At 39.1% G+C, this 27,571-nt stretch overlaps 1 protein-coding gene across 1 annotated transcript in view; it reads left to right on the top strand.

The window, feature by feature from the left end:
- KCNK5 (potassium two pore domain channel subfamily K member 5) overlaps window positions 1-26,337 on the top strand; it is a 36,845-nt gene extending 10,508 nt beyond the window's left edge. Inside the window, exons 2-5 of the mRNA XM_005238668.4 lie at window positions 17,248-17,359; window positions 18,777-18,943; window positions 20,067-20,235; window positions 21,087-26,337. Of these exons, the coding sequence (XP_005238725.1) occupies window positions 17,248-17,359; window positions 18,777-18,943; window positions 20,067-20,235; window positions 21,087-21,907 (1,269 nt within the window). The 3' untranslated portion in view covers window positions 21,908-26,337. The remainder of the gene's footprint in view (window positions 1-17,247; window positions 17,360-18,776; window positions 18,944-20,066; window positions 20,236-21,086) is intronic.
- The last annotated feature ends 1,234 nt before the right edge of the window (window positions 26,338-27,571 follow it).

Raw genomic sequence — 27,571 nt, 5'->3', positions numbered from 1 at the left:
GTTGACCCTGGAAACTTTTGTTGTTTTTAGCTTAACAAGGTGAGTGTAGTTAACAGAGAGTTAATAGCCAGCAGCATGACTCTTACTCGCTCCTGTTCTGTGGTTCAAAAGTCTACTTGATTAACAATGTTGTTATGCTTAGTACTTTGCTCCACCCAAGTCTGATCACTCTCAGTTTTGTTTCATTGATTTGATGCTGTTGGGACAGATCAGAATTTTATTCTAGCATGTCTAAGTTCAGTGAACTGTCAGACAAGTAGAAATTGTTTTACCAGGACCTGCTTGCCTTCTCTGTTTTTTTGTTTGCTTCTTGGGGTTCTTTTAATTCTTTCTTCTTAAAATAGGTTGTTAAATAGGAAATGAGATGTGTGATGGCTTCACAGAAGCAATACTTTTAATATTTATTGAAATTTGGGGGTGAAATAAAAAAATGCTTGTGAAACCAAAAGCCTATATAATAACATTTTGGTCCTAGCTACTAAGAAACAAACTCCAAGCAGTTTTTAGGGTGTTCTAACCAAGTGACTTTCTGGAAATGTTATAATCTGAAGCATGTTTTTCGGCATGGCTATAAATGGGAGAAAGCATAATGTGCTGCTTCATGCAACGTTACTTTATGCTGCAATTCATTCACCGAGTTGAAAAGCTTATTTAGGCCTCTGTAAGCAGAGTTGTCAGGCTTGGGTCACTGGTGTTTTGACTTGTCCTAATGAACTATTCTTACACGCTGAAAACATGGGGGGCAGGGGGGAAGCTTCTTTTTAAACTCGGCTTCCTCTTTTACTTTTCTTGTGTAGTATCAAGGCTTCTCTGTCCATATATTCCAGTTTATACCATTTTATGGATGGGTGAGAATCTGCAAAGATAAAATAGATTGCTGGGTTGCTGCTCAGATCTTGAGGCCTTGTTTGAATAAGTGGGGGGAAAAAAATTGCAACACTTCAAAGATACAGTCCAACCCCTCCCCATCTAGGAAATCAATCTCAGTAAACTTTTTATTGACACTAGGATTGTTTTGGTTCAATTTAAATCTACTTAAATCAATTGCAGCTAAACTGAAATGTATTATTTTGGAAACTGCTACATGGGTTAGCATATGCTTATGCAATAGGTACCAACTCTGTTGCAATAGTCTCATGTAAACACTGGTTCTAACCCTGCCTAACATAGGTCACCAACTGGTGTGAGGGCTTGATTAAATTCTTGACTCTTCTGCTTCCACTTTCTTATCTCTAAAATGGGGACAACAGCATTTTCCAAAGCCCTTTTAAAGGGGAGTTGGCTACATTAGTCACCATGTATGTATTCAGATAGGAAGGAAGCCTAATCTGCTATTATAGATTATTTCAACTACTTAATTTCAGCTGATGCAATGTAAAAGTTGAAATACTTTTTTTTTTATTTTTTTTTAACAATCAAGGAAAAGTGTGTTATTAGCATATTGGCACAGAAGCCCTCAAATTTAAGCTGTATTAATGAAAGCTATGAAGTCTGATAGGTTTTATTTCTGAATGAGAGTAATCTGAGGCCAAAAAGAAGTTGGGACACTCAGCATCTGCAGAACAGCTGCAGTTCTCATGCAGCAGTAACCTTTAGTTAATTTGTCTTCAAAACATGTCTATGTGGAACTTGGGAAAGTGAAAAGGAAACGGTTCTATAATTGCATTAATCACAAGAGCAAGGGAATGCTGGTAAAGCACTGAATATGCTTTTCATCAAAATAGTTTATTAGCTAGTTCATTAAACTGGAATCTAGTCCTAAAATTAATAGGGGAAAAAATCCATATCAGCTGTTAAATTCTGTGGCAATGATCTGTAAAAGAAGCCAACTGCCTCTTCAAAACTGTTGCTGTTTACATCCATTGCGCATAAATGGAAAGGAGAAATAAAGTTAAGCAGCATTAGTTCATTCAAACACAGGATCTTTATGTATCACAGATAGGTAAGCTTCAGTGTTCAATTTTGCAATGACAAAATAGTTCCAGTTAACTAATTTGCTGAATTATGAGTTTCACATTATTTTACTCTGCAGAAAGCCACAAAAAGGAAATAACCTTGTTGATCTCTTTCCATTAATACCCCTCACATTGTTTGTCCTATGAGTTATGACTTATAGGAAAATTAACTGTCCATGCTATACATCATACACAAGCAAGTCTTAAACAGTGCATGCTGTAAAAATATTGACATGCCTCCAAGAGGTTAATATCCCTACAAGTTAGAACTTTTTTTCCAGAGGAAACAGTAACATCTATTTGTACTGCAGAATGGAAGTAGACCTCCATGTGTTCAAATGATTTTTTACAAAAAAAAAATTATTGGGCTCATACCACCAGTGTCTCTCTTGACTGCACATTTCATCCTAAAATAGAAACTATCCCAAAACTTGGGGATTTATTGCAGAATTAATTCATTCTTGCATTACACTAGTTTAGCCTTGGTCATCTTTTTCACACGTTTGGGCTGGGAGGTCACTAATAAAGCATGCTGTTAGCTAGTTATTATGACGAAGAGAAGGTTAGCAGCAGGACAGCAAGGGTAGTTAGGTATCAAGGGGAAACTTAATCATTCAACTGTAATGGTTACTTTGCCAAAACCCCTCAAAATTCACCATGTAGCAGCTTACAACTTGATTTCTGATCACACGGTGGCTTTTAAGTTCTGTGCTTTCTCTTAGGGGCTTGATTGCATGCTTGATTTAATTTCTAAGAATGAAGACTACTGATGTAGACACATCATTATTACACACTAAAGTACAGAAACAGCAATAAATATTTCCAAAGACCTGACTACTCAACAGTTTTTCTGTCAAGTCACGTGAGCAATGCTGGCTTGGTCTCAATTTGCCTTGGTAAGGAAGAAGGGACATGTGCTTAGGTCCAACTTTGTTCAGGCTGAACATCCTTCTGTGGCCTTATTCTTGAATTTACTGCTTGAAAACTGAAGCCTCAGACTTGGGGCATTCCTTTCAGTAGAGGCAGTTTGGGAAAGCAATGGGGAGTTTCCATGAGAATGGAGGAAAAGGCAAAACACAGAACTTGTTGCAGACTGTGAAATCAATAAGCATTATCCAAAGCCCAGGTGGGCAGAGTACAACAGGTTTCCATAAACACACAGGTACACAATGTGAGGACTTTTTAGAAAACGCTTAATGTGTGTTTTGACTGAAAATTTCTCAAACTGCCTATTTTTAACACTGTTTTGTAAAATAGAAGTTCATGATGGAAAGGTGCGAGGGTAAATGTAACTCCTGCTTAGCTTTTTACAAAATGAAAGAACAAAGGCCCTACCCTTCTTTGTGGCTTCCCGCCCCACCCCAAGCTGTGTAGTGTTTCTGCTGCAACCCTTGATTAGTTTCTATTATCAGCTGTAATATTTTCATGCAAAATTTGCTTAATTTGAAGAAAATTACTTTTGTATTATGTCTGTATCTGTAGACTTAACAGCCATCTGTAAACCTTTAGTAGAACAGCACTTTGTACAAGTAACGACTGCAGATTATCATTACAAAATCACTAATGTTGACTTGTACTTCTCTTAAATGTGGCCTTAAGATAAGGCTTCATAAAATCAGTAGGGCAATGTGTAGGCTTTGTAGAACCACTAGTGTACTCAGTAAAGGAAATGACGTATATTTTTTGATGCTGGAGCCATATTTTAGGATCTTTTGAAACTCTCGTTAGAAGTCTAACAGGAAAACATATAAATTGAGCTGGTGCTGCAAAAGTTTTCAGTGTTCTATTTATCAGTACAGTTGTTTCTGTTTTACTCTTCAGCATTTATCTCTCACCTACTCTGCATCATGTCAGTCCTTGAGGAAGAACTTCATGCCTTTGGATGGTGCCACAGAAAATGCTGAAATTGTTTCTGGTTTCTCACTTCTGTCTGAAAAACTCCTCTCTAGTAAGGGGATTTTCCTGTAGAACAATAATATGCTCCCCAATGCATTATAATTGTAATATATATTTTGGATCCAAAATACTACCTGTAACGCCACACTGTAGAAATATTTACATTAAGCTAAATCCATCACTTAAGTTGGGTCTTGGTTTAGACAGTGAGGTTCATCTACGCTACCATGCTGAATGCTTTGATTAAAAACTATTGCATAGGTTAAGAACCTTTTTTAATTTACAGTTTAATTTTACTCATGCTCAGGTTTTTTTTTGTTTTGTTCTTATACCAACACTGTGTTTTGATTTAAATGGCTTTTGTTTGTGGTCTTGCATTGTAGTTTCTGATGCAATACAAAAGAAAGCAATGCTGTTCCATGTCAGCCTTTATTTTTGCAGAAACTGTAGAAAACGTGCCAGCTGAGTTTCACCAGTGCTTTGCAGAATGACAGCAAGATGTCAGGAAAGGGATTCCAAGCATATAGCTGTTCCTTGAAGTTCTCCTTTCCTTTTCATTAATGTGCTTCTGTTGTTGAGATGCCTAAACTGTATGACTGGACTGATCAGACGTAATGGAAAAAATATATTCCCCTTCCATTACTGCTGTAGTGTATAATACCACTTCTATGTCAAGAGGGTAGGAAAGGAGAGGCAGAATAAATTGCAGTGGGTGTCTAGGACATCTTAAAGCTAACTTTAAAACCACCCAGTTTTTGAAACATGGTTCTTCATTAAGATATGTTATCCTTGCAACTACAGCAGTAATGATTTAGTGTACAATTGGCCAGGACTGTTTGCAGGCCTCTCAAATCAGCTAAGCAATACATGTTTGAAAAAGGTGTTTATATGTTGAAGGCATGTCAAGGTCTGTAATATCACAAGATTTACAGGGTGCCCAAGTACATAGGTAATATGAATGAAAAGCCTGGTGCCGTCCTTGCTAATTGAAGTGATGCCAGTAAATTGCTCTACAAGATACAGCCAGTGTGCCCACTGATTGCTGTTCTAAAGCTCACAGCACTGCTAGGGCTTATCACTAACCATGTGCTACCTGTACAAGACCTTATCTTTTCTAAATAATATTGATGACAAAACCTATATTGCTTTCAAGGGCAAGAAGGTCCGCTTCCAAGATACAGAAGTTCTGGAACTCTCCTCTTAACTTCAGGCTAATTGAAGGAGAGATTCAGTTCATAGCATAGGCTGAAGGAGGAAATTATGAAAACTAGATAAATATTAAGCTGTATTTTGCTAGCCTGTTATTTCTTGTGGAAGTATATAATTCAGGTAAATCACATGGGTTTACAGTGGTTCATTTTTACAGACAGGCATTGTCTGTTGTTAAATCAAGACCCTTCCCTGGAACTACTGTTTTTCTATTAATTTTCAGATAATACAGAAGTTGGGAAGCTAGGAGGGTTAAGTGGTATATTTGTTCCCTTCCCACTTGTTTGTCTCTCAGGAGGTAATTCTCTTGTCCTGTCAATGTTGATTACTTCCCAGGATATTTTCCCTTAACTTTTAAACCCTCAGCCATTGTTCTCCATGCCAAGGGACAAAAAAAACCCCACCCAAAACCACCCACCCAACCAAAAAAAAAACCCAAACCCCCTCCTGCCACCAAACAAAACAACAAAAAAAACCAATAAAAAGCAAATTTAAAAAAAAAAACCAAACACCAAAAAACCAAAACCCAAAACCAAACCAAACAAACAAAAAACCCAAAAAAGAGTGTACTTGCATCTTGGGAAGCATCATGTCCTCAGGCAAGCTCTCTCGATTAGGTTTATTACTCAGCTGTAACTTTCCATGTAAACCTCAAAAATACCAATACATTTTGTGAAGTTTGTGTTCACCCTGGTGGGAATGAAGAGGTGATGGTGCTAGTTACCGGTGCCAATTGAGCAGGTAACCTGCTCAATTATAGCAATACTAAGGCTCTGTTTCTGCAAGTAGAAGCAGCCCTGAAGATTTGCTGTAGCTAGAGTAGAATTCATTACAGTGGTCAGCATTTACATCTATATGAACTACTAAAATAGTCAGAACATGAACGTCTGGCTTTAACTGGGGAGAGGGGGAAGCAGGGGAAAGGAGGAGAGAAGAATATTCAATATATCTAATGTTAGCACTACAGAAGTGCCCAAGATACTTATTCTCACTTCTGAATCCTGTTTCATCCTGCTCATGCTTTGACTAATTCTGATCATCTTTCCAAGCAGGGAATAGCTGGCACAATTATTTACCTTTTCTATTTCCAAAGAATAATGTGGAAGTAATTTGACTGTAGACTCACAAATTGTTTCCACTGGACTGTGTCCTGAGGGCTCCAGACTCATAAATATTAGCCACAATTAAATTTTTATGAGTCTTTCAGGTTCAAGTAAGTACAAAGATGGTTCTTAACATCTCCTCTAAATTCAATATTTATTGCATGGGCTGCAGATAACAAGCTAAAACCAGGGCATAGCATGTATCTTCTAATTCTGCATGTAAAAACCCTCATTCCCCTTTTTGTCTCTGACTGATTAGAGCTATTCCTGGTTAATAAACTAAGATTGTGCTTGAAGAGCATGATTTGTTCTGCCCAATATGGGTTAATTAACAGATTGCCTTTCTAAAGGATCACTTAGTCTGGTTAAACTGTAATTGAAAAACAAGAAAACAAATGGACAAAAAAGACTGAAATAACAAGTGTTCCTATTTGTGACAATTGTGCATTCTCTACCCTCGTTCTTTAAAAGAACACAGTGGCAAGAAGAGATGCTTGTGCCTGTAGTACTGTCTTCAGGGAGAATGCTGTTTGCAGGTTAAACAAGCTATTTCCTCTCTTCACTGGATTGTCAGTGTCAGCAGTTATGGATTAAGAAAGCTTTATGCTTGGTCCCTGTTACAAATTTATCATTTTAATATTGTTCCCACACTCACATTGCACTTGCAAAATGATAAAGCAAAACCCAGGAGAGAAAAACTGAAATGCCCAGACTTCTTTAGATTTTCACTTTGTTCTTTTTGAGACTCAGTCCACTGATGAGCTCCCTGCATTAACATGCATAATTGGTGATGTGTTAAAATAATGATGGCAGAGCAGGGAAAAACGTGCTGTCATCAGTGCTTGGGAGAAGAGGCGGAGAAACTCCTTTCCACTTAGCAGAATAGATAGAATGTCCCTTCTGCGGGGTTAGGATGGATTTTTAGGCCAGTAACTTAATAAAGGTAGGGACCTGTGATGGTATTATCTCTTCAGTTTTATTTATAATGGCACTGCATCCAAATGGAAGTGCTTTTGAATCACAACATTTTCTGAAGTCCTGGAATCTGTATGCAGTAGTACATTAACATATAGCAAGGATGCTCTTATTTAAATCCTCTTTGTATATACAGGTTATTCTGCGATTTGGTAGTGTGAATTTTAAAAAGAACACCTAATGTGATATACGTTAAGGTGTGAATTCATTGGTTTATCCAACAAATTGTCTCTTGCACAGAGGTATCTTAGAGCTCACTGTTGATGAGCTGTTGCAGCTTGCTTTGGGATATTTCTGTGCTCTTCCTCAGTTCTGAGCACCTAAATAAACCTCAGATGAAGCTTCCTCAGAGCTACACTAAATAGGGAATATTTTCCAGCATAAAAGTATGTGTGTAGGGTTAAGATATGAATGCTTTCTAGTCTCTCTTCAAGCTCAGTCATGTTCTTTGAAGGACACACACAGGTTTTCTTTACAGCAGAGTTACACAGTTATTTGGTCGACGGCGTTTTCCTTCTGCTGAAGACCACTTCTGTGTTTGGTAGTATCTTGTATGCCTGACAGTGTTTAGTGCTGTGATCTTCAGGTATTTTAACTAAACAGCCTGTTCTACTTCCCTGGCTAATCAGTAAATGCAAACGAATCTGCAGCTCTAATCCGTGGCTTTCTTCATAGCATGTATTTAATTACTTTCATTAGAATCTGGCTTCAAAGTCCAGTACAAGACAATGTATCCCACTCTGTGCTTTTACCAGCTAACAAAACTAGCAAGGCTGCTTTAAAAGCAAAAGTGCTAGGAAAATGAATTCTAGGAACAGAAGTTTTGCCAATACTAAAAAAAATAATAATTAAAAAAATCAATTAAAAATTGTGACAATATGGCCTAATGAAGAAATCAAGACCACAATGTGTGTAAAAAGCCCTCTGGGTGTGCTAAATTAACAGACACAAACGATGTCTGGTTTGCTGTCCTGTTACATAACAAAACTATGCAAAGTGAAAACCAGGCATGTATTTACGTGCATTCTTTATATATCAGGCTTAGATGTAGGGACAGCTCTGTATAAGTGGCATGTGCTGGAGGCTCTATTAGGTAAGAAAAGGTATGCTTAGATGGAGGTCCAAGTTGCTGACAGACCAAAGTTAAGTGTAATGAAGGGAAAGCAATAGAGTGTCTTGGCTCTTTAGTTCATTTATGCATTGAGAAGCACTGTTGCGTGAATAGAATGAAACACTGAGAAGTTGCTTGGGTAAATGAAGAATCAACAAGTTTAGCTAACCTTTCTCTGCAGAGCAAGTTCAGACTTGTTCTATAACCTTTTGGATAAAATGTGGTATCTACAGTGCATGTGACCTATACATATACTTTTCTATTTTGTATGCTAAGGTACTGGTAGATCATTTAAAGTCACTTTTAGCAAATTTAAATAAGTTTTTTGTAATTGCCTTATTAAGAAAAAAAACAACCACTGCACAACAAAAAAAAAACCAAAAAAGCCCACTGACATGTTGAAGCAGTTAAAAGGAATTGTTTAGGAGAACTTAAAGCTTGTCCTTTCTCTGAAGACTGTGGAAAACTGACAAGATAACATTCTGTCAGCTGTATCGGTAGGAGTGTGAAAATACCATCTCATTCTGGATTAAATCTTGCTGTTGTTGGAAAGAAAACCCTCCCCTAAAGTATGTAAACCCATATTTTGCCAAGATTTTTTTTCCCAAGTGGGAATTTTCAAAAGTTTGTGCTTTGATAGGAACTATATTTTAAGACTAAAATGTTGATTGAAAATGCAAAATATGTTTTTACTTGCAATAACCCTTACAATGCACTTTATAAAATGGTTGATCATGACAGCAAGGTGGAAAAATTCCCATGTGATATGTATTTGATCTATGTAGGAATGTAAACACTGGGATTAACGCTTGCTTTCCAGGGTTTGATTTTTGTCCCAGTTCAATTCATAGGTAAGGGGGAAGGAAACCTGCATACACATATTGATATCTCTAGCTTTTCAGGTAATGTTCATGTATACTTTTGGTTAGGTTTATTATTTACAACAGTCAACACCAAGCATGAGGCTTGTGGGGTTTTTATTCTTTTAGAAGTGAAAATTAACATTATTGCCTCAATGACCACTTCCTATTTTTTGCCTCAGTTTCAACTTTGGCCTTGTGGTAGGTGGCCACTGGATATAACCCCATTGTGGTCTTGGAAACAAGCTATTTCTGCCTCGGATTTTATGTTAGTTAAAATAGACTATACAAGTTCTAGGATTAGTGAAAGTCTTGGAGAACCTAGCTACTCTTAGTATAAGGCTGGCTGGGAAGAAATGCTGTGCACAGCAGTTGAATTAACTGCAGATTCACTCCTATATGCTCAGTTGATCCAGAATCGGACTCATGTAGTCAACTGACATCCTCTTTAATAAATGCGGACTTTACTAAATCCCACCATCCTTCTCTAATGCAGGTGCTGCTGACTCATATCCTGCACCTCTTGCCCCAACCACCTTCCAACTCAACCCTCTGCATAGGTCAGTAAAGGACAGTAAAACTTTCACAGGTTAGCAAGACACAAGGGTGTTGCCTGTTAGACCGAGACAATGTGGTTCACTTGTCTTATTTTTCTTTCTACAAAAAAGGTCGCAAACCATTCCCCACAGAAGTGAAGTAGGAAATCCAGGACTCGGCTGAAAGACTTCTTTTTACATCTGGCATGGTTCTTGTCCTGACAAACATGAAATTCGTATTGCAAACACAGATAATGCTGGGAGGGAAATGAAAGGTCAGCTATCCTAAGTCCCGCTGGTTAGCGTAGGCCTGCAGAGACTGTCAAGTGGCTAAGGCAGCCTGAAAGGCTTGTTCGTTTGGCCCTGTGCACTGGCCCTGGTCATATGCCAGCATGTTTCAGTCAGCTGGGAACTCTTGAGTCAAGTGAGCAATCAGGATAAGCCTGTCATTACGCTGGAGATGGAGGTGAAAAAAAGGATGGCAGGAACCACAAGCATATGCTTTTCTGGTGACTTCGAGCTGCTCTGGAGAGGTAGTTACTACCATCCTTCCTGAGAATTCTTGCCTTGAGCCAATTGCATACTAAATGTGCCAGGTGCCAAGTGGCTGCCAGAAATATGCATGTCCAAATGGGGTGCCACTGTTTTGAATTCTAGGCTGGTTTTTTTGTATTCTAATAAAAGGATTTCTTTTGGGGCTTTTTTCTCTCCGAGAAGCCATGAGCTTAGATTTCTCTGTGCACAGACATGTGTATAGCAGCCCTCCTAAAGATGACATTAGAATAGCTGCTCTTTCTGCTGCCTGAATGAAATCATTTAACCTTCTGTGTATTCTGTCATCTTTCTGCAGCTCTGCCACATTGTGTCTCTGGTTACCAAAGTGAGCATCGTGGCATAGCAAGATATTCTTAGCAGTGGTGCAGCTGTCTTTGGAAGCAGAAGGAGACTGGGAAGAGAGGTGAAACATCTTAGTCTCAGCAATGTATAGGTTAATATGAAGGTTTTGGAGAACTCAAACAGAAAATTTTAATAAATCATTACATGTATACACCTCGTATATCTAGACATGAAAAGTAATTTGGGGGAAAAAAGTTTCTTACTCATTGGTAAAACCATCAGTTGCACAGTTTGGCTTCTCTTTCGCTTTCCTTACCCAAACCACAAGCTGCCAAGATACGCTAGTGACGAAAATATTTTCTTTGAAGGGCAGTATCCTCCATTCAGTCAGGACACATCAGGGCTGTGGGTGGAAGGCAGTTGGCTTTGAATCTCTCTCTCTTTTTCTTTCTTTCTTTTCTCTTTCTCCAACTACAATAACGTAAAGCAATAGATTATGGCATTTATTAGTATATTCAATATATATTTATTGCTTAACAACGAAACACACAAACATATTCAATAGATGAGCTGTGACAGCTGTCATCCAAGATTAATGTATTCCTAGTTTGACTGAATCTACTACTTTTGATATAGCTATAAAGTACTTACATATTCAGACTGTGCCTGTGAAATAGCTTCTGCTGCTTTTAATGTGCAAGCAGATGTAAAAGTGCAATATGCCAACCAACAGGGCAGGAGATTTCTGGCCGTGGCCACTGTGTTGCCTGTCTGCATGATGAGTCTGAGGAAGTTGTTCTGTCAGTCTAGCTGTGACCACCCACAGACCTTTTTTCTTTCAAAAGAGATACTGAGCGGGTTTCTTTTCTCTTTATTTACATGTAATCCTGAGACAATAGTACCTAGGTTAGCAGAACTTTGGAATGTATAACTGATCTGGGAGTCTTAAAACCCGATTCAGTTTCTTTTTATTGGAAAGATAAGCACTAACAATTAATTATGTTTTGATTACATTTGAAAATCTGATCATTATGAACAACTGACTGCTCCTGTAACTTCATAGCTGAAGCCAGAAAACCTAGGTAACTGCAGAAACCAGGAGGGACAGGTAGAGGGGTGTGCAATTTGCATGGCATGGATTTTATTTAATTATTTTTTAAAGTAACTTAGGAGTTACTTTAAGCCTTTTCTTGAAATTAAAAGCCATGGAAAGAGTCCATACAGCTTCTTTTACCACTTCAGCTATTTATTTTGCTCTGCTGCTGGAATTTGATTAAAATTAAAATCTGCTTAAAGATGAACAGCAGTATAGAGTTCCATCTGATATTATAAATTTAAACCTTATTACTCTGGCCAATTTTATTATGATGGCTAAATTGTCAGTATTGTATGTACCTGTGATTAGATAACTACTGCACAGTTTTCTGGTTTCTCCAAATTGTATAAAAGATTTGGATGTGTAAAGAGATTGCTGTTGAAGTTTTATTCTTTGTAGGAAGGTCCCTACAGTACTTGGTACGTTTGTAATTCTCAGTAGTTTTCTGTGCATTAAACCTTTACATCCTTCATAAAAGACCTTGAGAAAGAAGCAAAAAATACCTCATGTTCCTTCAGTGTCAGAAGTGGGGACAAAGCCTAGGAGTCCTGAATGGACTGCTTATGGATGCAACAGCCAGCTGTGATTGTCCTGTATGTACACGGTAATACTCTCGAGAGTAGAATGAAAGCCACTGGTTCTGATTTCAGGCTTAGTAGTTCAATTACATCTCCTTTCTTATGGAGAAACACTTAACATTTGCAAAAGTGAATTGTTCATACCACTGGAAGAAGCTTAAAACTACCATTAGACTTGTCAGATCTCCAGGGAATGGTTTGAATAACAAGGGAGGCTTCAGCCTCTTCAAAGGAGACCTGGCACTGATCAATATCTGGCTGTTCTTGTATGCAATTGGGTGCCTGCAGGGCAGGATTTGTTGCTGTAGTTTATATAGCCTGTTTATTGTCTGTGTCTTTCTTCTAGCCTGTCTCTCTATCTGGCCATTTGTACCCCAGAAATCCTTTTTTTTTCCCTATTGCTCATTGTTATCAGACCCAATTAATCCTTGTTAAAGTGTCTAGGATTTCATGCCAAATAGGAAATTATTCCTACTTGATATGCAAAACCTGTATCACAACTTTCCTGCAGTCCTTAACTCTTGGAATAAAATCACTAACCACATGTGGATCCATGTACCTGTATGTGCTAGGGGCCACGCAGCTGGAAAGCAGCTTTGTAGAAAAGGACCTGGAGTCCTGGTGGACATCAACTTGAACATGAGCCAACAATTGTGCCCTTGCAGCAAAGGTGGCTAAACGTATCCTGGGCTGCTTTAGGCAAAGCATTGCCAGCAGGTCAAGGGAGGTGGTCTTTCCCCTCTACTTTGTACTGGTGGGGCCACACCTGGAGTGCTGTGTCGGATTCTGGGCTCCCCGATATAAGAGAGATATGGGATGTGCTGGAGAGAGTCCAGCAGAGTCATCAAGGTGATCAAGGGACTGAAGAGTGCTCCAGAGGAAAGGCTGAGGGAGCAGAGACTGTTCAGCCTGGAGAATAAAAGGCTCGGGGGGATCTCATCAGTGTATATAAATACCTAAAAGGAGTGTGTAAAATAATATTTTTTCTTAGGAAGAAAACAAAGCCTTGTGCACTTGTTCATGCCAGAGGCAGAAGGTGATAATTCTGTCCCATTTTTCCTTCTTCTGAAAGCCAAGAAGCTAAAATAAAATGGCATATTCCACATACCTAGTTATGACAAAGCTCACTTGGAGGCAATCTCTATTGTGCTTGTTCTCCTAGTTTTGTATCCTTGTATTACTTCTACTGGTACTAAATGTCATTTTGTTGTGAACCATTTTACCTTGCAGTGGTGTTGGTCAAACTTCACCTTCCCTCCTGCTAATACAAAGAAAGACAAGGACAGCCAAGATGGGTCTGCTGACTATTGCAAGCTTTTAAATCACCATAGAGACGTGCCCTAGCAAAGCTTGACAGGCCAGTAGGGAAAAAAAATAATGTTAATAAATACACGTAGCTTCCCAGTTTGGGAAAACCTTGCTGCTGTTCTTGGCTTGCCCCCAGCAGGAAATGGAGAAGTAGAATAGAGGTGGGAATGTGTCCATAATACCTCTATGGGTCAAGGTTCTCCTTGCTGTTTTCAGCTGTGTTTTGAGAACTTTTCAGCCCTAGTGTTACTCATGCAGAGGGGATGCAAGTGGGATATACCCAAAGCATCAGAGAGAAACTCATCTCCTTTGCACAAGATAGAGGAGGTTTAACAAAAATCTGGTAAATCTTGAGAGAACCTGGTCATCAGAGGGTTAATAAAAATGTCACCAAGCCCAGGAAACACAAGGGTGTATTGGAGTAGTGGGGGGTGGGTCTGTTGGTGGGGAAGCACCTGCAAATGGAACAAATTGTCCGCTTGATAATGTCATCAGAAGATGTAACTAGTTTTATGTGTGTCTTAAATCTCCCTCTGCAATTGCAAGTTTCTTTACGTTTAGCAATAGCTTCAGGGACTCCAGATCTTCTTTCCCTTTTCTCTTTGCCAAAGTGCAGAGTTGGAGTGATGGGGAGTGAGGGAGAACAAGGGGTTGGATTCCTCTGAGGCAAAAGTCGTTTAACTGCCTTCATCGGTAGAAACTCATGAGATGGGGTCTAAGGTGATGTGTAAATCCAGATGAGTTAACTATTGTCAGCTTTTGAATTTGGGCATACTTGAAAAAGTGTTTTCTAAATGACGTCTTTCAAGATATTAAGAACTCTTGCACCATCTACCTTCTTCCTCTCCTTCCTTGACCCCTATTTTCCCATCCAAAGACTTTTTAGAGCAAATTTTCTGTGATTTAAGAAATACAGCACAGGCAACTTGGGACATTCTGTATGCTAGCATATGAAAATAAAAGCATCTCTGACATCACCTAACAGATTTACCAAGAAAAAATAAAGAAAAAGAAGGAAAAAACCAAAACCATATTTGCTGTTCAGTTGTATAGTGTCCACTCACATTGTTTGTTGAAGCCAAAATATTTAATTATTTCAGTATGGGCAAAAGTTATGCTGCTTGGAAAGCAGCTACATATTTCCCACTGCACCAAAGCTATCTAAGCATGTTTTGTGATCATCTTCGTTCCTGCAGCTGGGATGCATATAGCGCATTCAGGCTTATTGCAGGCATAAAGTAACTTAAAAGACTAGACTGTAAATTGTAGATAGTTGTGTGTTAATAGCAGATAGCTGTGTGCAAATAGGGACAGGACAAGGGTGGCAGCTTTGGCTGGAGAGTGTGATTCCCTGTGTAAGGTGTTCGTGTACAATGCAGAGCTGGCCATGTCCCCCAAACTGTTAGTTGCCTGGGTGTGAAGGGCAGCTGTGTACTACTCAGCTCAGCAGCTTCTTCCCCTTGGGTCTGGGCCCCCTTCACACCTCCAGACCTCAAATGCAGGCAGATCTTAGCAGAACTGTGAACCTGAGCTTGTTAGCTCAGGCTGAAGGTGGAGTAACGAGATGAGATAATGGCCCAGTGACAATGGAAACAGATACTTCAGCGCCTCTCATGAGATCAGTTGCTCTGTGAGGAAATAACAATAAAAAAAGAATATCCAAGTGCGCTTATAGCATAGAAAATGGCTGTAGAACTGGTGTTTGATATGACATTTTGTGCAGTGTTGCTGAGCAGTGGAGGAAGTCCAGCATCTTCTTGGGGACAATAGATCACAGAACGTACCTATCGGGTACTTTGGATGTGCTTTGGAACTTTTAGTAAGTTCATCTGCAGACCATAGCAGAAATGAACCAAGTTACTTTGATTGGTCCCTACTCAGATGAGCTCTTGTGATCCATTGTAGCTGCCTCAAAGGTATTTTTTTGTTTGGTTGGTCAGGTTTTGCGGGTTTTTTTTGGAAGAGGATGGCATTACATGTTTACTTGCCCGCTCTCGACCTGCCTGTTTTAGGGCTACTCCTCATTTCAATGCTACTTTCTTATGTCAAATGACTGTCTTAGTGAGAACTCTCTGCTTTTCTACCCAGAGCCTGTAGGCTATGGAAAGACACTGCATGCAGTTTTGCACACATATTGCATCTACCAGGGGAAAAATCTAGTTCTGTACCTTCATTCACTTTCAATGCTTCTCCTTTTATCTACTATAATAGCTTGTGTGTTGAAAGTGCTTTTTTAATTAAATTGTTTGCATCTCGTATATGCACAATACATTCACTTTGAGGGCATTTTTATTACAGTAGGAGGGTGGTGATATGTAATAAGTTTCAAGAATAATTAAAACCTGTGTTAACTTGTGTATGTTTTCAGTAGCGATTGAACTTTGTGTTGAGTCTCTGCTGGGTCCAAGATCAGACCTTAATCGAGTAGGAAGGAAGGAAGGGGTGATGAGGGAAGGAAGAGCTGGTTGTTGGTACTTCTATAAGTTCTTACCAGTTTAAGATAAACCTCACCTGTCATGTTTATGTAAAAAAAATATTTTATATATATATATATATATACACACACTGCCTCCAAGTTTAGGTATTTAGCTCAAGATAGTTTTGGGCTCAACACTTACTGAGAGAGAAACACAGCAAGTGCTATAATGTTATGCATCAACTTCACCTCTCCTGTATATGGATGTAGCCTCAGAGTTTTGTTCATACAACCTTCGTTTACACTGAAGGAAAAAAAAGCAGAGTAACCTGACAAGGCTTTAACTGCATCATGATGTGACAGAGCAAAGATTTAAATAACTAGGGATTTCTAGGAGATAATATGATAAATCTTTTTTCTTTTTTACTTTGGATAGGTAGAAATACATGTCAGAATTGGCAATATGCATGATTTTGATTTGAAACTTTGACTTTCTGCGCTGAATAGTTATTAGGGTTTTTTTTATTGATGCATTTTCTGCAGTCTAGTTTTGGAAGGGCAGGGGAGGCTGGGTCTTTCAAGTTGCTTTCTGCAGAAGGTGAAGATGGTTAAGAATTCTTGAGTACCTGAGCAGATGTTAAGAAATTGACTTGTGATTCTGTGGAAATGCCAGTAACTACATGTGCTTCCCTGAAATACTGTAAACAAGTGCTTTGCATTCATCATGGCATACTAGATTCAAAGATGGAATAAGAAAGGGGCCTGATCCAAGGACAATTATTGGAGTCCTGTGGCATGAAATACTTCAGAAAAGTGTTAATTTGTCTGTCTTTGCTGAAAAGTACAGTTTTACATTGGCTTGTAGATGGTTTGGCTTTGCCAGGGGCAGCAATTAACATTAATCACAGTAGCTTTGCCAAGGATTCTGTGACATCCTCATACCCAAGTCAATGGGACATGTAACTGTTTTGAAATGGATAGTAGTGCTGAAGATGTCCCTTCTAAACCAAATTCAAGAACTGCACTGGACGTTAAATGCTAGTTCAGTCTGGAGGAGTGTGTTTAGTCTCTGGAAGAGATCCATTTTGCTTAAACTGGTAAATAAGTAAAAGCTTATCTAATTAACCCCCTTCCCTATTTAAATGTCAGAGCACCTGCACTACTTTTTCTTAGGTGAAGCAAGTATTTAATATTTCATAAAATAGTTAGTAACTATAGTTAGTAACTATACTAGGCTAGCCTTCACAAAAAACTTGAGTTGTCATTTTGAAAGTATGAACAAAGGGGCAGAACCTGACAGGGACAGACCCATTTCTTTTTCAGGCTGCCAGGTTTTCCAAGAATGACTGAAAACTGTTTTCTTACAGGTTGTGTCAAATGCTGCTGGACAGGGGGTTGCCATCACTGGGAACAATACTTTCAACAACTGGAATTGGCCTAATGCTGTGATCTTTGCTGCTACTGTGATCACTACAATTGGTAAGTGTATATTATGTCAACTTCCTTAACTGTAGTTCTGTGTATGCTCCAGTATGTTTGTACTCTTCCATCTATGTGTCAAGCTGGCCACTGAATGAAGGCCCCATGGCTGGAGTTGCCTAGTGTATGTGTTCAACTGCAGGTTCATTGAGGAAAAAACTCAGCTTTTTGGGACTCTCTCCATGGGTATACAGAAGAGAAATGTGTGTCTTTCCAATATGTAATGGATTCAAAGTGCTTGCGGGGATGACTGTTGCCATTCCAGTTCCATTAATTCGTGCACTTAAATTTCCAAATCATAAAAATCCTGAAACAAAAGTGTTACAAAGCATTCTATTAAACTAGTATTTAAAGCATGTGCGTATGAGGGTTTTGTATAGCTGTCCTGTTACTCATGTGCATCCTCTTAAGCTATTGAATTATCAGTGTTTCTGGCTTGCAGAACAATCTTATCTCTTAAAGAAGGCAAAGTAGAACAACTGCTGTCTTCTAAATCTCACTCCTGATTTGTGCTTGTGAAACTGAAAGACTACTTCTTCCTTTGATATATAAATTTCCAGAGCTCAACAACATCTGCCTTCTGCTTTTACAGAAAAATCTTTGCTACATGGTATTGCTACACCCTTGCTACAACTACAGTGCAAAAAAACAGGAATGCAAAATAACCAGAGAAGGCTGGACATGTACAGAAATGAAAGTCTTGCTGTGAAACCAAATGCAGTACTGTGTTTTTCTTTATTGTTTGAAACTCGCAATACCCAGCTTATAATATAACTCACAACACAAAATGTTGAAGTTGGGAATACACCGAAATAAGAAAGCTGTGGCAGAATATAGGATGCTGATTTTGGAGCCTGAGTTTGTAATGCCCTGTTGGGTTCTGTGACCAGCAAAGAACTAAACTCAGTTTAAATACCTTGCTATGTCACAAGTCACCTTGCACTTAACTCACAAACCTCTTACTCTGGAAAGGTACCAGGTCCCAAGTTAAATGTGTGTAGTGAATCTTTCATGTGGAAGCTAGCTTCAGGATGAATTTTGAGCTTTTTTTCTATAAAGTGGAATCAGTCACATTGTTAACAGTTGCTGCTTAAGCCTGGGGAATCATCAGAAGTTTTGAGATGGGCTTTATTTCATATTTATCTCATCACGTCAAGAAAAAGATGCACAAAATCTAGGCAGCCCTTAAAATGTAGAAATCCTCTCACTTGCATTAATGGAATACGTGTTTGCTATAGTAGAACTGGAATCATCCAGATTCAGAAGATCAGCAGCTGGGGTAGGCTAAAGTCCTTATAGATGGTGAAGCAAGAAGCATGTGATACAGGAGAAGCCCACACAACGTTCTGTGCATAGGTAGAATTGCCTTGAATTCTCTGCAGCAAGAGCCAACTGTGCGCATACTTATCTCTTTTAGGTTACGGAAATGTTTCTCCAAAGACACCCTCTGGGCGTCTCTTCTGCATATTTTATGGGCTCTTTGGAGTTCCTCTCTGCTTGACATGGATCAGTGCTCTGGGGAAGTTCTTTGGAGGACGTGCCAAGAGGCTGGGCCAGTTTCTGACGAAAAGAGGAGTAAGCCTGGTAAGGCCCTTGCTTGTTTACCCTTGTGCTGTGTATTTTTGATGCATGAATTAAGCGTCCCTGCTAATCTTGTAGTAAATGAAAATTTGTGCAAATATGATTTCACAAATGGCATTGCATAGAAATAACTGTAAAGGGGGATTCAGCCTGATAAGTTTGTTTTGCAAGAAGTTTTAGCAAAATGAGATCTTGTAGAAACTTTTGATTGTAAATATAGATCTTGCAGCTTCTAAGGAGACATGTATCTCCTTACATTAGAAACCTGTAGGACAAATGTAGGTGAGGCTGCATTTCACAGACATTCTGTGCAAGCTCCCCTGGCACAGGAATAAGCTGTCCTGCTTTGTTCCAACCTGCTTCTACGCTAGCATGAGTACTTCCTGCTGTGCAGTGAACCAACTGGAAAGTAATGTTTTGTTCTGAGTTACTGACTTGTGGTGGTTTTGTTTGTGGCTTTTTGTTGGGTTTTTGGTGGTGGTCAGTTGTCCCCCCCTTGAATGAGTTCTGTCTCAGTTCTAACTCTGCACAGAGATGGGAGGCAATGCAGGGCCATAGTGCCTGGAGCTGGAGGACAGCGGGACTGGTTTAGGTCCTGGGGTCAGAAACAGAGCAAGAACTTTCTTGGTTCAACACCTGAGAAGAAAGTACAGAAAATGATGGTGAAATGCATGTGTGTGTGCAACTTCGGGCAGAGCTTGCGTGAGTAGCAAAAGGTTGGAAACATAAATAGGAAAGAAGCATCTTAAACACTTCTGATCCTCTCCACTCCAATAAAAGGAAAATCAGAGGTGCTGACTGCTTTTTAGACTAGAGTGCTATGTCTGCATCCTATTTATATCATTATTTATAAAGTATCAGGAACTCCTTAAACTTTTTAAGAATGTGAAAGAAAACTATGAGGAAATAATCTTGTTTGAGCAAGTAGATGTAAAAATAGTGAGTTTTGCATAAAGAAAAAGGTGTGTGTTTATTTAAGTCAGTGACTTTTAGTTATGGTTGGTAAACTGTTAGCACAAAACTATGAAATGTCTGATACTGTCAGATGGTGCTTCGTGTCATGGGTGGGAAAAGAAAATTTGGAGATCTTTTCCTGACTTTTTTTTTTTCCTTTTTTCCTTTACAGAGGAAAGCACAAATAACATGCACAGCTATTTTCATTGTTTGGGGTGTCTTGGTCCATCTGGTTATTCCTCCCTTTGTTTTTATGGTGACTGAAGGATGGGATTACATTGAAGGCCTCTATTTCTCGTTCATCACTATCACTACCATAGGATTTGGAGATTTTGTTGCTGGTCAGTACTTGTGTTTTATATATTATTTCACTACACGCATAGTGTGGCAATTCTGTTTCCAAACTGTAATTTGAAAAGGTGCTCTCTTAGTTTTTCCAAGACATTTTGCTGAATAGAAGATTCAGTTAAAGCTTGGTACTGATCCAATGGACCAGATCTGGCTCTTCACTCTTGGTTTGGATATTTAGACCTTCATTGCGCTAACTCTGGAGCCAAGTTCTGGAGTTCATAACCCTTTCAGATGTCCCAGGTCCTTATTTCAGGCAAGGAGCTATCCTATCCGCCATGATAGTCTGCACCTTTGAATGGGATCCAGTATACTAAGCAGGATGCACAAGTTCTGGGCAGTGCTCTCTGTGCAGCTGTCTAGAGCTGGTCAACAGGAAATGCTGAGTGTACAGGTGTCTCCCTCCTAAATCTCGTGTTTATATAAAATCCTCTTCCTTGTTCAGGGCTTTGGAGATGGTCCTTGAAAGGGGAATTCTGAATCCTTTTCTCAAGGAAGGTACCATACCTTCCTTGAGGTACTATATCCATATCTCAGTGTCAGGGAGAAGCTTTATAATTTTCTAACAGGAAAAAAGTTCACTTCTACAGCTAACAAGGAGAGTATAAATATGCTGCCATTTTATGTTGTAGTCCAGTGGTCGCAATACGTGCAGCCAAGAAGTAGAAGACCTGGGATGAACTTTGTCTTTCAGATGGGTTTCAGATCTCCCCTTCCCACCTCTCAGTGTTCAAACAGCTAGGCTGTTAGTGTGGAAGGGGAGTAGTTCTCAGGTTCATAACTTCAAAAGTTTATCAGCTGTGAGTCCTCTTTCAGTAACATTCTTGGTTTTATTTCTTTGTAGGTGTAAATCCAGATGCAAACTATCATGCCCTTTACAGATACTTTGTGGAGTTATGGATCTATCTGGGACTAGCTTGGCTTTCACTCTTTGTTAACTGGAAGGTCAGTATGTTTGTGGAAGTCCACAAAGCAATCAAGAAACGGAGGAAAAAAAGAAAAGAGTCATTTGACAACCATCCTCGGTCTAAAAAACCCCTTCAAATGGGTACCTCAAAGGATGTCAACATTTTCAGTTTCCTTTCAAAGAAGGAAGAGACCTACAATGATCTTATTAAGCAAATTGGGAAGAAGGCCCTGAAGACAAACAATGACAAAATGATTAAAGTAGAAAATGCCAAACAAAATATGCAGAATCCTAGTATAGATGCCCAGGTGACTTACACAAAGACAGAGTCATTTGACTATGATGAGGCTTCCCTGGACATTCAAAATGGTCATGTACTGAGACCTCTGCATGATAAACACATTGGAGACAGCCCTCTAGAAGGAACCATGTTCGTAAACCAGCTGGACAGGATTAGTGAAGAAGAAGGCGAAGTATGGGATTCCAGAGACTATCGACCCTTAATATTTGAGAATGCCAATATAACATTTGTAAATGAAGATGATGATGAAGAGGAAGATATCTCAGATGATGAGGAAACATCAAAATCCTCCATGGATGATAATCTTGCAGAGGAATCTGAAACTGCAAAAAAACTGGTAAAGTTCCCATCCTCTGATGAATCTACCTTTACCAATAACGAGCTAGAACTTTCTGTGCCTTACGAACAACTGATGAATGAGTATAATACAGTAAGCAATGTGAAAGCAGCAACGTGAACATGTTTGACAATGGTTTTCTGAAATTGTCAGTGCATATTGAACAAGTTAATAGAGCAAGGAGAAAAGCATGTTTTTGCAGGTTCTCCTGTCTCTTTGAAAATGAAAGCAAGTCCCAAACTAATAAATTCCAGTGTCTTTTCCCCATCCTAAGTTGGTTTCTGAGCCCATCAGCTTTGCTTATCTGAAAAACTTGTAAAATAACAATTGAATCTGGAGTTCTGCTCCTTCTTTGGATTTTATGGTTCTTGAACGAAGTAGAAAAGAAAAGACTAGTTAATACACTGGACCTGCTCTGCGTTTATGCATTTCATTGAGGAATTAGTTTGGGAGTGTAACTATACTGTTGCAAAGAGACTGTTTTGGGCATCAAATGTGTTCGGTTACTCCATTAGCCTTTCACCTCTGAAAACCTGGATTTGAATCCTGCTTTGATCAGAAATGAAAGCAAGGGGTTTGCTTTTTTTTTTTTAAGTTGCCCATTGTTAAGTTGTTACCACAAAAAAAAAAACAATGGTGCAACCACTAGTTGTGCTTAATGAGAAGCTTTAGATGGAATACCAGGACCCACAGGTCTGAGCTGAGGTGCGCTGGCAGACTGAGGAGGAAGCTTCTGAAACATCTGTCTAGAATATGTCAGTGCTTGTCGAATTATAGTGAATTGTAATTTCATAAATAAAATACTAAAATTAAGAATTCCAAAGGAATGGCTTGAGAAGGAGCCCTCTAACAAGGACGAATCATCTGGGATGAAGCTCACCAGTTGGACTGCTTAACTGTACGTCAGCCCCAGAACTGTTAAAAGAGTAAAATGACTGGAAGACCTATTGATCAAAGGATGTATGAGCACAAGCAGGATGCAATGAACTTTTTAATGTTGAAAGTGTCCTTCCACTGTCCATTTCCTAGAGGAAATACTTGAATGAACCTTATACAGTATCTATGTACAGGTGAAGTTTTATTGACACTGTTCTTCTGAGGAAAAAATCACCTTGGGAGGCACAGATATTCTCCAAATGCCCTAATGCCTGTCAGAAGGGACCTGTAGCACTGCTGCTGATCTGCGCAGTGTGTTAGTCAGTATTGTTGTTTGATGTTCCCCTCTGCCTTGGTACTTCAGACTAGACTTGAACGAGAGATGATTTTTGAAACAGTTGATTACACTTTGCTTATTCGTTTTGTTTTGAAGTTTGACCTATGTGCATACAATGGTTATTCTATCCCACTTTAAAGAAGGTTGAGCAATGTCAAATCTTGGGCAAACTGAGATGTGATCAAGTGACTTAAAGCCATAAGGCACATTTTAAAGAGGGAACTTTGGCTCTAAGCTCCTGAAAGTACTATCTTTTGGCTTGGAGATGGGCTTCTCATTGAGAAGGAGGTATGTCTTTTCACAACATTTATGCCCAAATTATTTTGGCTACAAAGAAAATCATACCATGGTTTTATTTTTCTTGCTTTTTCAATGTCTGTGCATTAACCCTGACAACTCTTTCAAATGAGGCTCTTGATTACGTGTTGGCAAAAGGTACTGACTTCAGTTGTATCCAGTTTGCTTGGAACAGAAAATAGCCAAGACCTTTGAACCTTAACATGTCAAGTTCTGTTGTTCTGTTTAGTTTTACAGTATTTAAGTCATTCCAGTATGTCCAAATGTTCCAAAGTTCAGTGAACATTTAAAAGTTGTCTTGTTTTCATTTTTGGTGTAATGCTGGCAGACTTACTAGCTCTTTAAGAGGAGCTTATGGAATCTTGCAATGCTAATCTTGAATTACTAGCTATTTCTAATAACTGCAGATATTGGCTGCAGCTTCAGCTGCTGGCCTCTTACACAGAAGAAGGAGGACATATGGGAAACTGGCACTCTGGTTGGATAGCGTCTTGATGGGAAGTTTTGAAGTCATCTACTGTGAAACAAGTGACTGACTTTACTGGTCTCTTTTTTTTTTTTTTTTTTTGTCTTTTCAGAATTTTCCACTTATATGACATTTTTTCAAATAGAAAGGGAACACAAGGTTAGGGCCAATTGTTTACTAGCAAAAATGCGGAATTGGCATCATGGGATTTGGTGGTTAATCTATATTTTATGATACTATCACTGAAGAGATTCTAATTTGAAATCAAATTTTATTATATTACAGCTATTTGGGGAAGGGGTGGCTGGATGAATTCGACTTATATCTGACAAGAAAGAGGGAGAGGCCATATCGAGATGTTGTAATAGACACCTCCACCCGAATCGTTTTAAAATTACTCCAAGCCCTTTCAGTATTTCTATGTATCTGAAGGGTTGTGGTTGACAGATATACTTTGTAACTGTAAGAAATGATAGGTAAGACTACATGCATGATACACAAGATGCCTGTGTAGCAAGTCTAGCCTTCTCTTTTTCTTTGTTTTGTCTAAAAAAGTGCACATTAACTTAAAATGAGAAAGCACTCCATATAACTTTTGTTGTCCTCCAACTTGTCTTCCATTATTGATGCAAACATCAAAGTTTCAGTGACGGTTAGGTGCAGGACAGTGAGGAGAGAAAAGGCTTGCTGAAAGTGCATGAAATGGGAAAGCATAGTCCAGTCTTCATTTTAAAGAAAAAAAAATTTCTCTAATACAGAAATAATACAACCCAGACACTTGGCTGGGCTGCTTTGATTGGGAGGGGATGTTGCACACTGGAACCCAGACTCTCCGTTCTCCATAGTGAAGTACACTTGTATGCCAGAGCTGAGAATGGATGGGATCTGTTTCATATTATCAAGTTAGATGTGGCTCTCTGGCCTTTCCCAGTGTAGAGTCAGTGTAGACTATAAGTCTGCATAATAAGTATCATGGGATTTAAAGTAATAGTTTAAATTTATTAAAACAAAGTACAATATTCCCGCTTTTTTGGGAAACATGATCGCACCTCACAAAACTGTTCTCAAGACATCCCACCATGTGCCTTAACATAATTCTAACACTGGGAAAAAATTCCTTTTTACACAGGGGCCAACACAATTGGTCTCCTTAAGCCCTACTTGTTTTCAGTGTTTTGGAGGGGGGTTAGTTAGCGCATAGCTTTCATACTGGCTCTCTCCAAAAAGCTGAACCATTTCCCAGGGTTTTTGAAATTATGGTGCCATCTTGGAACTGCTGAAGTGCTAAGCAAGACAGCTTTTTGCCTGTCTGTCTTCCATGTCTTGAGAAAAGCATCTGCCTGAGGGATCTAAATTAATGTCTTTCTGCCTTCAGATTTACATATAGTAAGTTAGAGGGGTGTTCAGGCTGAATTTTGGCCTGTTCAGCCCCAAAAGTGCCTCTGAGTGAATCCCCAGTGCTACCTGGTAAAGTCTTGTAGTTATTTCAATTATCTGGTCAACCTGGAAACATTTTCTTTGGATGCCATGTAAGATTTCATTTAGCTAATCAGTTGTGTTAATAGCTTCCTTAATTATATGGAATTGGTTTTATAGGTGAGACAGATCTCTTCCTGGAAACAGAGGAAAGGGTATTTTTAAAAAAGGAGAAGAAGGAAAGAAATTTGAAAGCACGTATAAGGAAGGGATGGAATAGAAGTGGAAACTTCTTTTTAGCTATTGCATACAAGTAGATTGTATTTCCAGTCACATCATGTGAAGCATGGGTCCACTTTCACAATATGAACTTAATAATTTTGCCAAGATGAGCCAGTACTTTTGGAAAAAAAAAAAATTTAAGAATCCTGAAATGTGACAACAGAAGTCTGTTCCTACAAAAGCCCTTTTAAGTGCTATAGACTATGTGACCCCATCCTTGACATCGTTGTGACACTTCTTGGTTTTGTCTTGTGCTATTAAATCCTGGTTTTACCAGAAGGGCATCATTTTCAGATACATATCTCACAGCAGGCAAACACATGTGATACACTGGTACGAAATCACTGAGGAAATACAGAAAGTCGTGTGTTACTTTTTTCTGAACTAATGATTTGTGAATCTGTTGCTGGCAATGGACATCACAAAACGTGTAGAAATAAAACCAGGCTGATAACAGATCCATGGTGACACAGTTGTATATGTTGAGAATTTTTTTTTTCTCCAGTTGATCTGGGAGAGTATGTGTAGAGACAGACAAGCGTCACTGATGAAGAGAGCAAAAAGCAATATACAAGTCTGTTGACCTAAACAAAACGAAACAAAAAACCAAACCAAGGACTCTTGTTGTAGACTTGTAATTTTTGTGCCTCGTGGGATTCATTCCATTTGTGATGGATTTTCCTTTTAAAAAATTAGCTTGTCTTTCATATGACTTTTGATGTTTGTACAGTTTTGACTCTTATCACTCCATAATATGCCTGTCTGTCTGTTCTTTGTTGCTGATTGTCACTGGAATCACACTGTATGTAAATATTTGCTAAGTCTTTGTAAAATGTAATTTATTTTAATATTTTGCAATAAAAAATTTACAATTTATCCTCTCTGTCATGATGTGAATAGCAATCAAGGAATTAGATATCTTTTTACAACTACCTACACTTGTAATGCACCTCACAGATGACAGCTGAGACTGGTCCTGGTCCATGGAGCTCAAACCTAAGGAGCTGATAAAGCAAGTTTTATGCAAGCAGATGCCTGAATTTGTATGGGTTATTGATGACTTCAGTTCAAGGGCACCTAGTCTTCAATTAGATAACAGCATAGCAAAGTGTTATTCGGTGAGGGTTTTGGACAGCTGTTGAAAGAGAAACTGAAGTTTATTCTAGGGTTTGTGTTTTTTCAGGGAGCTGTTTTTCAAGACGATGCACTGAGACAGGAGGTGTTAGAATTGATCAGTACTCCAGGAAAATAAAATGGGCATCTGACTGCTATCTGAATCTTATGCCAGAGCTATTAAAATATCTGAGTAGCTGTTTATGAATTTTCACAAGATTTCTAGCAGTAGTGCTCACCATTTTGCAACCTAGAAGCATTTGCAGTCCTTCAACTCCAGTAATTTCCTTAAAACACCTTGGAAAATGGATAATACCTACCTTAATGGGTAGCAAAACTTGGTGATACCGGTGACAGAGATGGAGCCATCTGCACAAGCGGAGACAGCCTCAGCCTGAGGGCAAGTAGACTGAACCTTGGCTTTTAGGCAACTGAGTGGAATTGCTGAGGCATGAGCTAGGAAAGTAGGGAGATGCATAGGCACAGGAGGGCAGGGTGGATTCTATCATGATTTCAGTAATGTAGAGATTGGCTACCCTTATCTTTTAGCCCCACAACAGATGAGTAGTAGAGGAGGAAGAGGTGCCTGACAGGTGACTGATGCCAAAAACAGCCAAAGAGGGAGGTGGGGTCCCCTCATGGAGCTGAGGGCAGGACATAACATCGAGTCTGGTATGTACCTGATAACATTTCTATCAGCTCCCAGCAGGTTGGAGCCCACAGACTATTGTTCACCTTCTGCCCTCAGTATTTTAGTAGAGTGTTTGTAATTTATAGGGGGTAGGGTAGCAAGAAGTAGGAAAACAGGATAAACCTGTATCTGTTAAGTGGCTGTTCTTAAGGTCCATGCCTGGCTGCGGGTTCCTCTGAACACAATAGCTTAATAGATAAAATCGCAGACCAGGTGACACAAGTGAAAAGATTTCAGGTTGGTTTTTTTTTTTTTTAATCATAGGTCTTTACAATGCATGGTGCAACATGATACCCACAGTTCATG

This window comes from Falco peregrinus, chromosome 11 (assembly GCF_023634155.1).
Source record: "Falco peregrinus isolate bFalPer1 chromosome 11, bFalPer1.pri, whole genome shotgun sequence".
NCBI classification, from domain to species: Eukaryota; Metazoa; Chordata; class Aves; order Falconiformes; family Falconidae; genus Falco; species Falco peregrinus.
The sequence above is the reverse complement of the archived record's forward strand: the minus strand, read 5'-3'. Positions and strand labels throughout refer to the sequence as shown.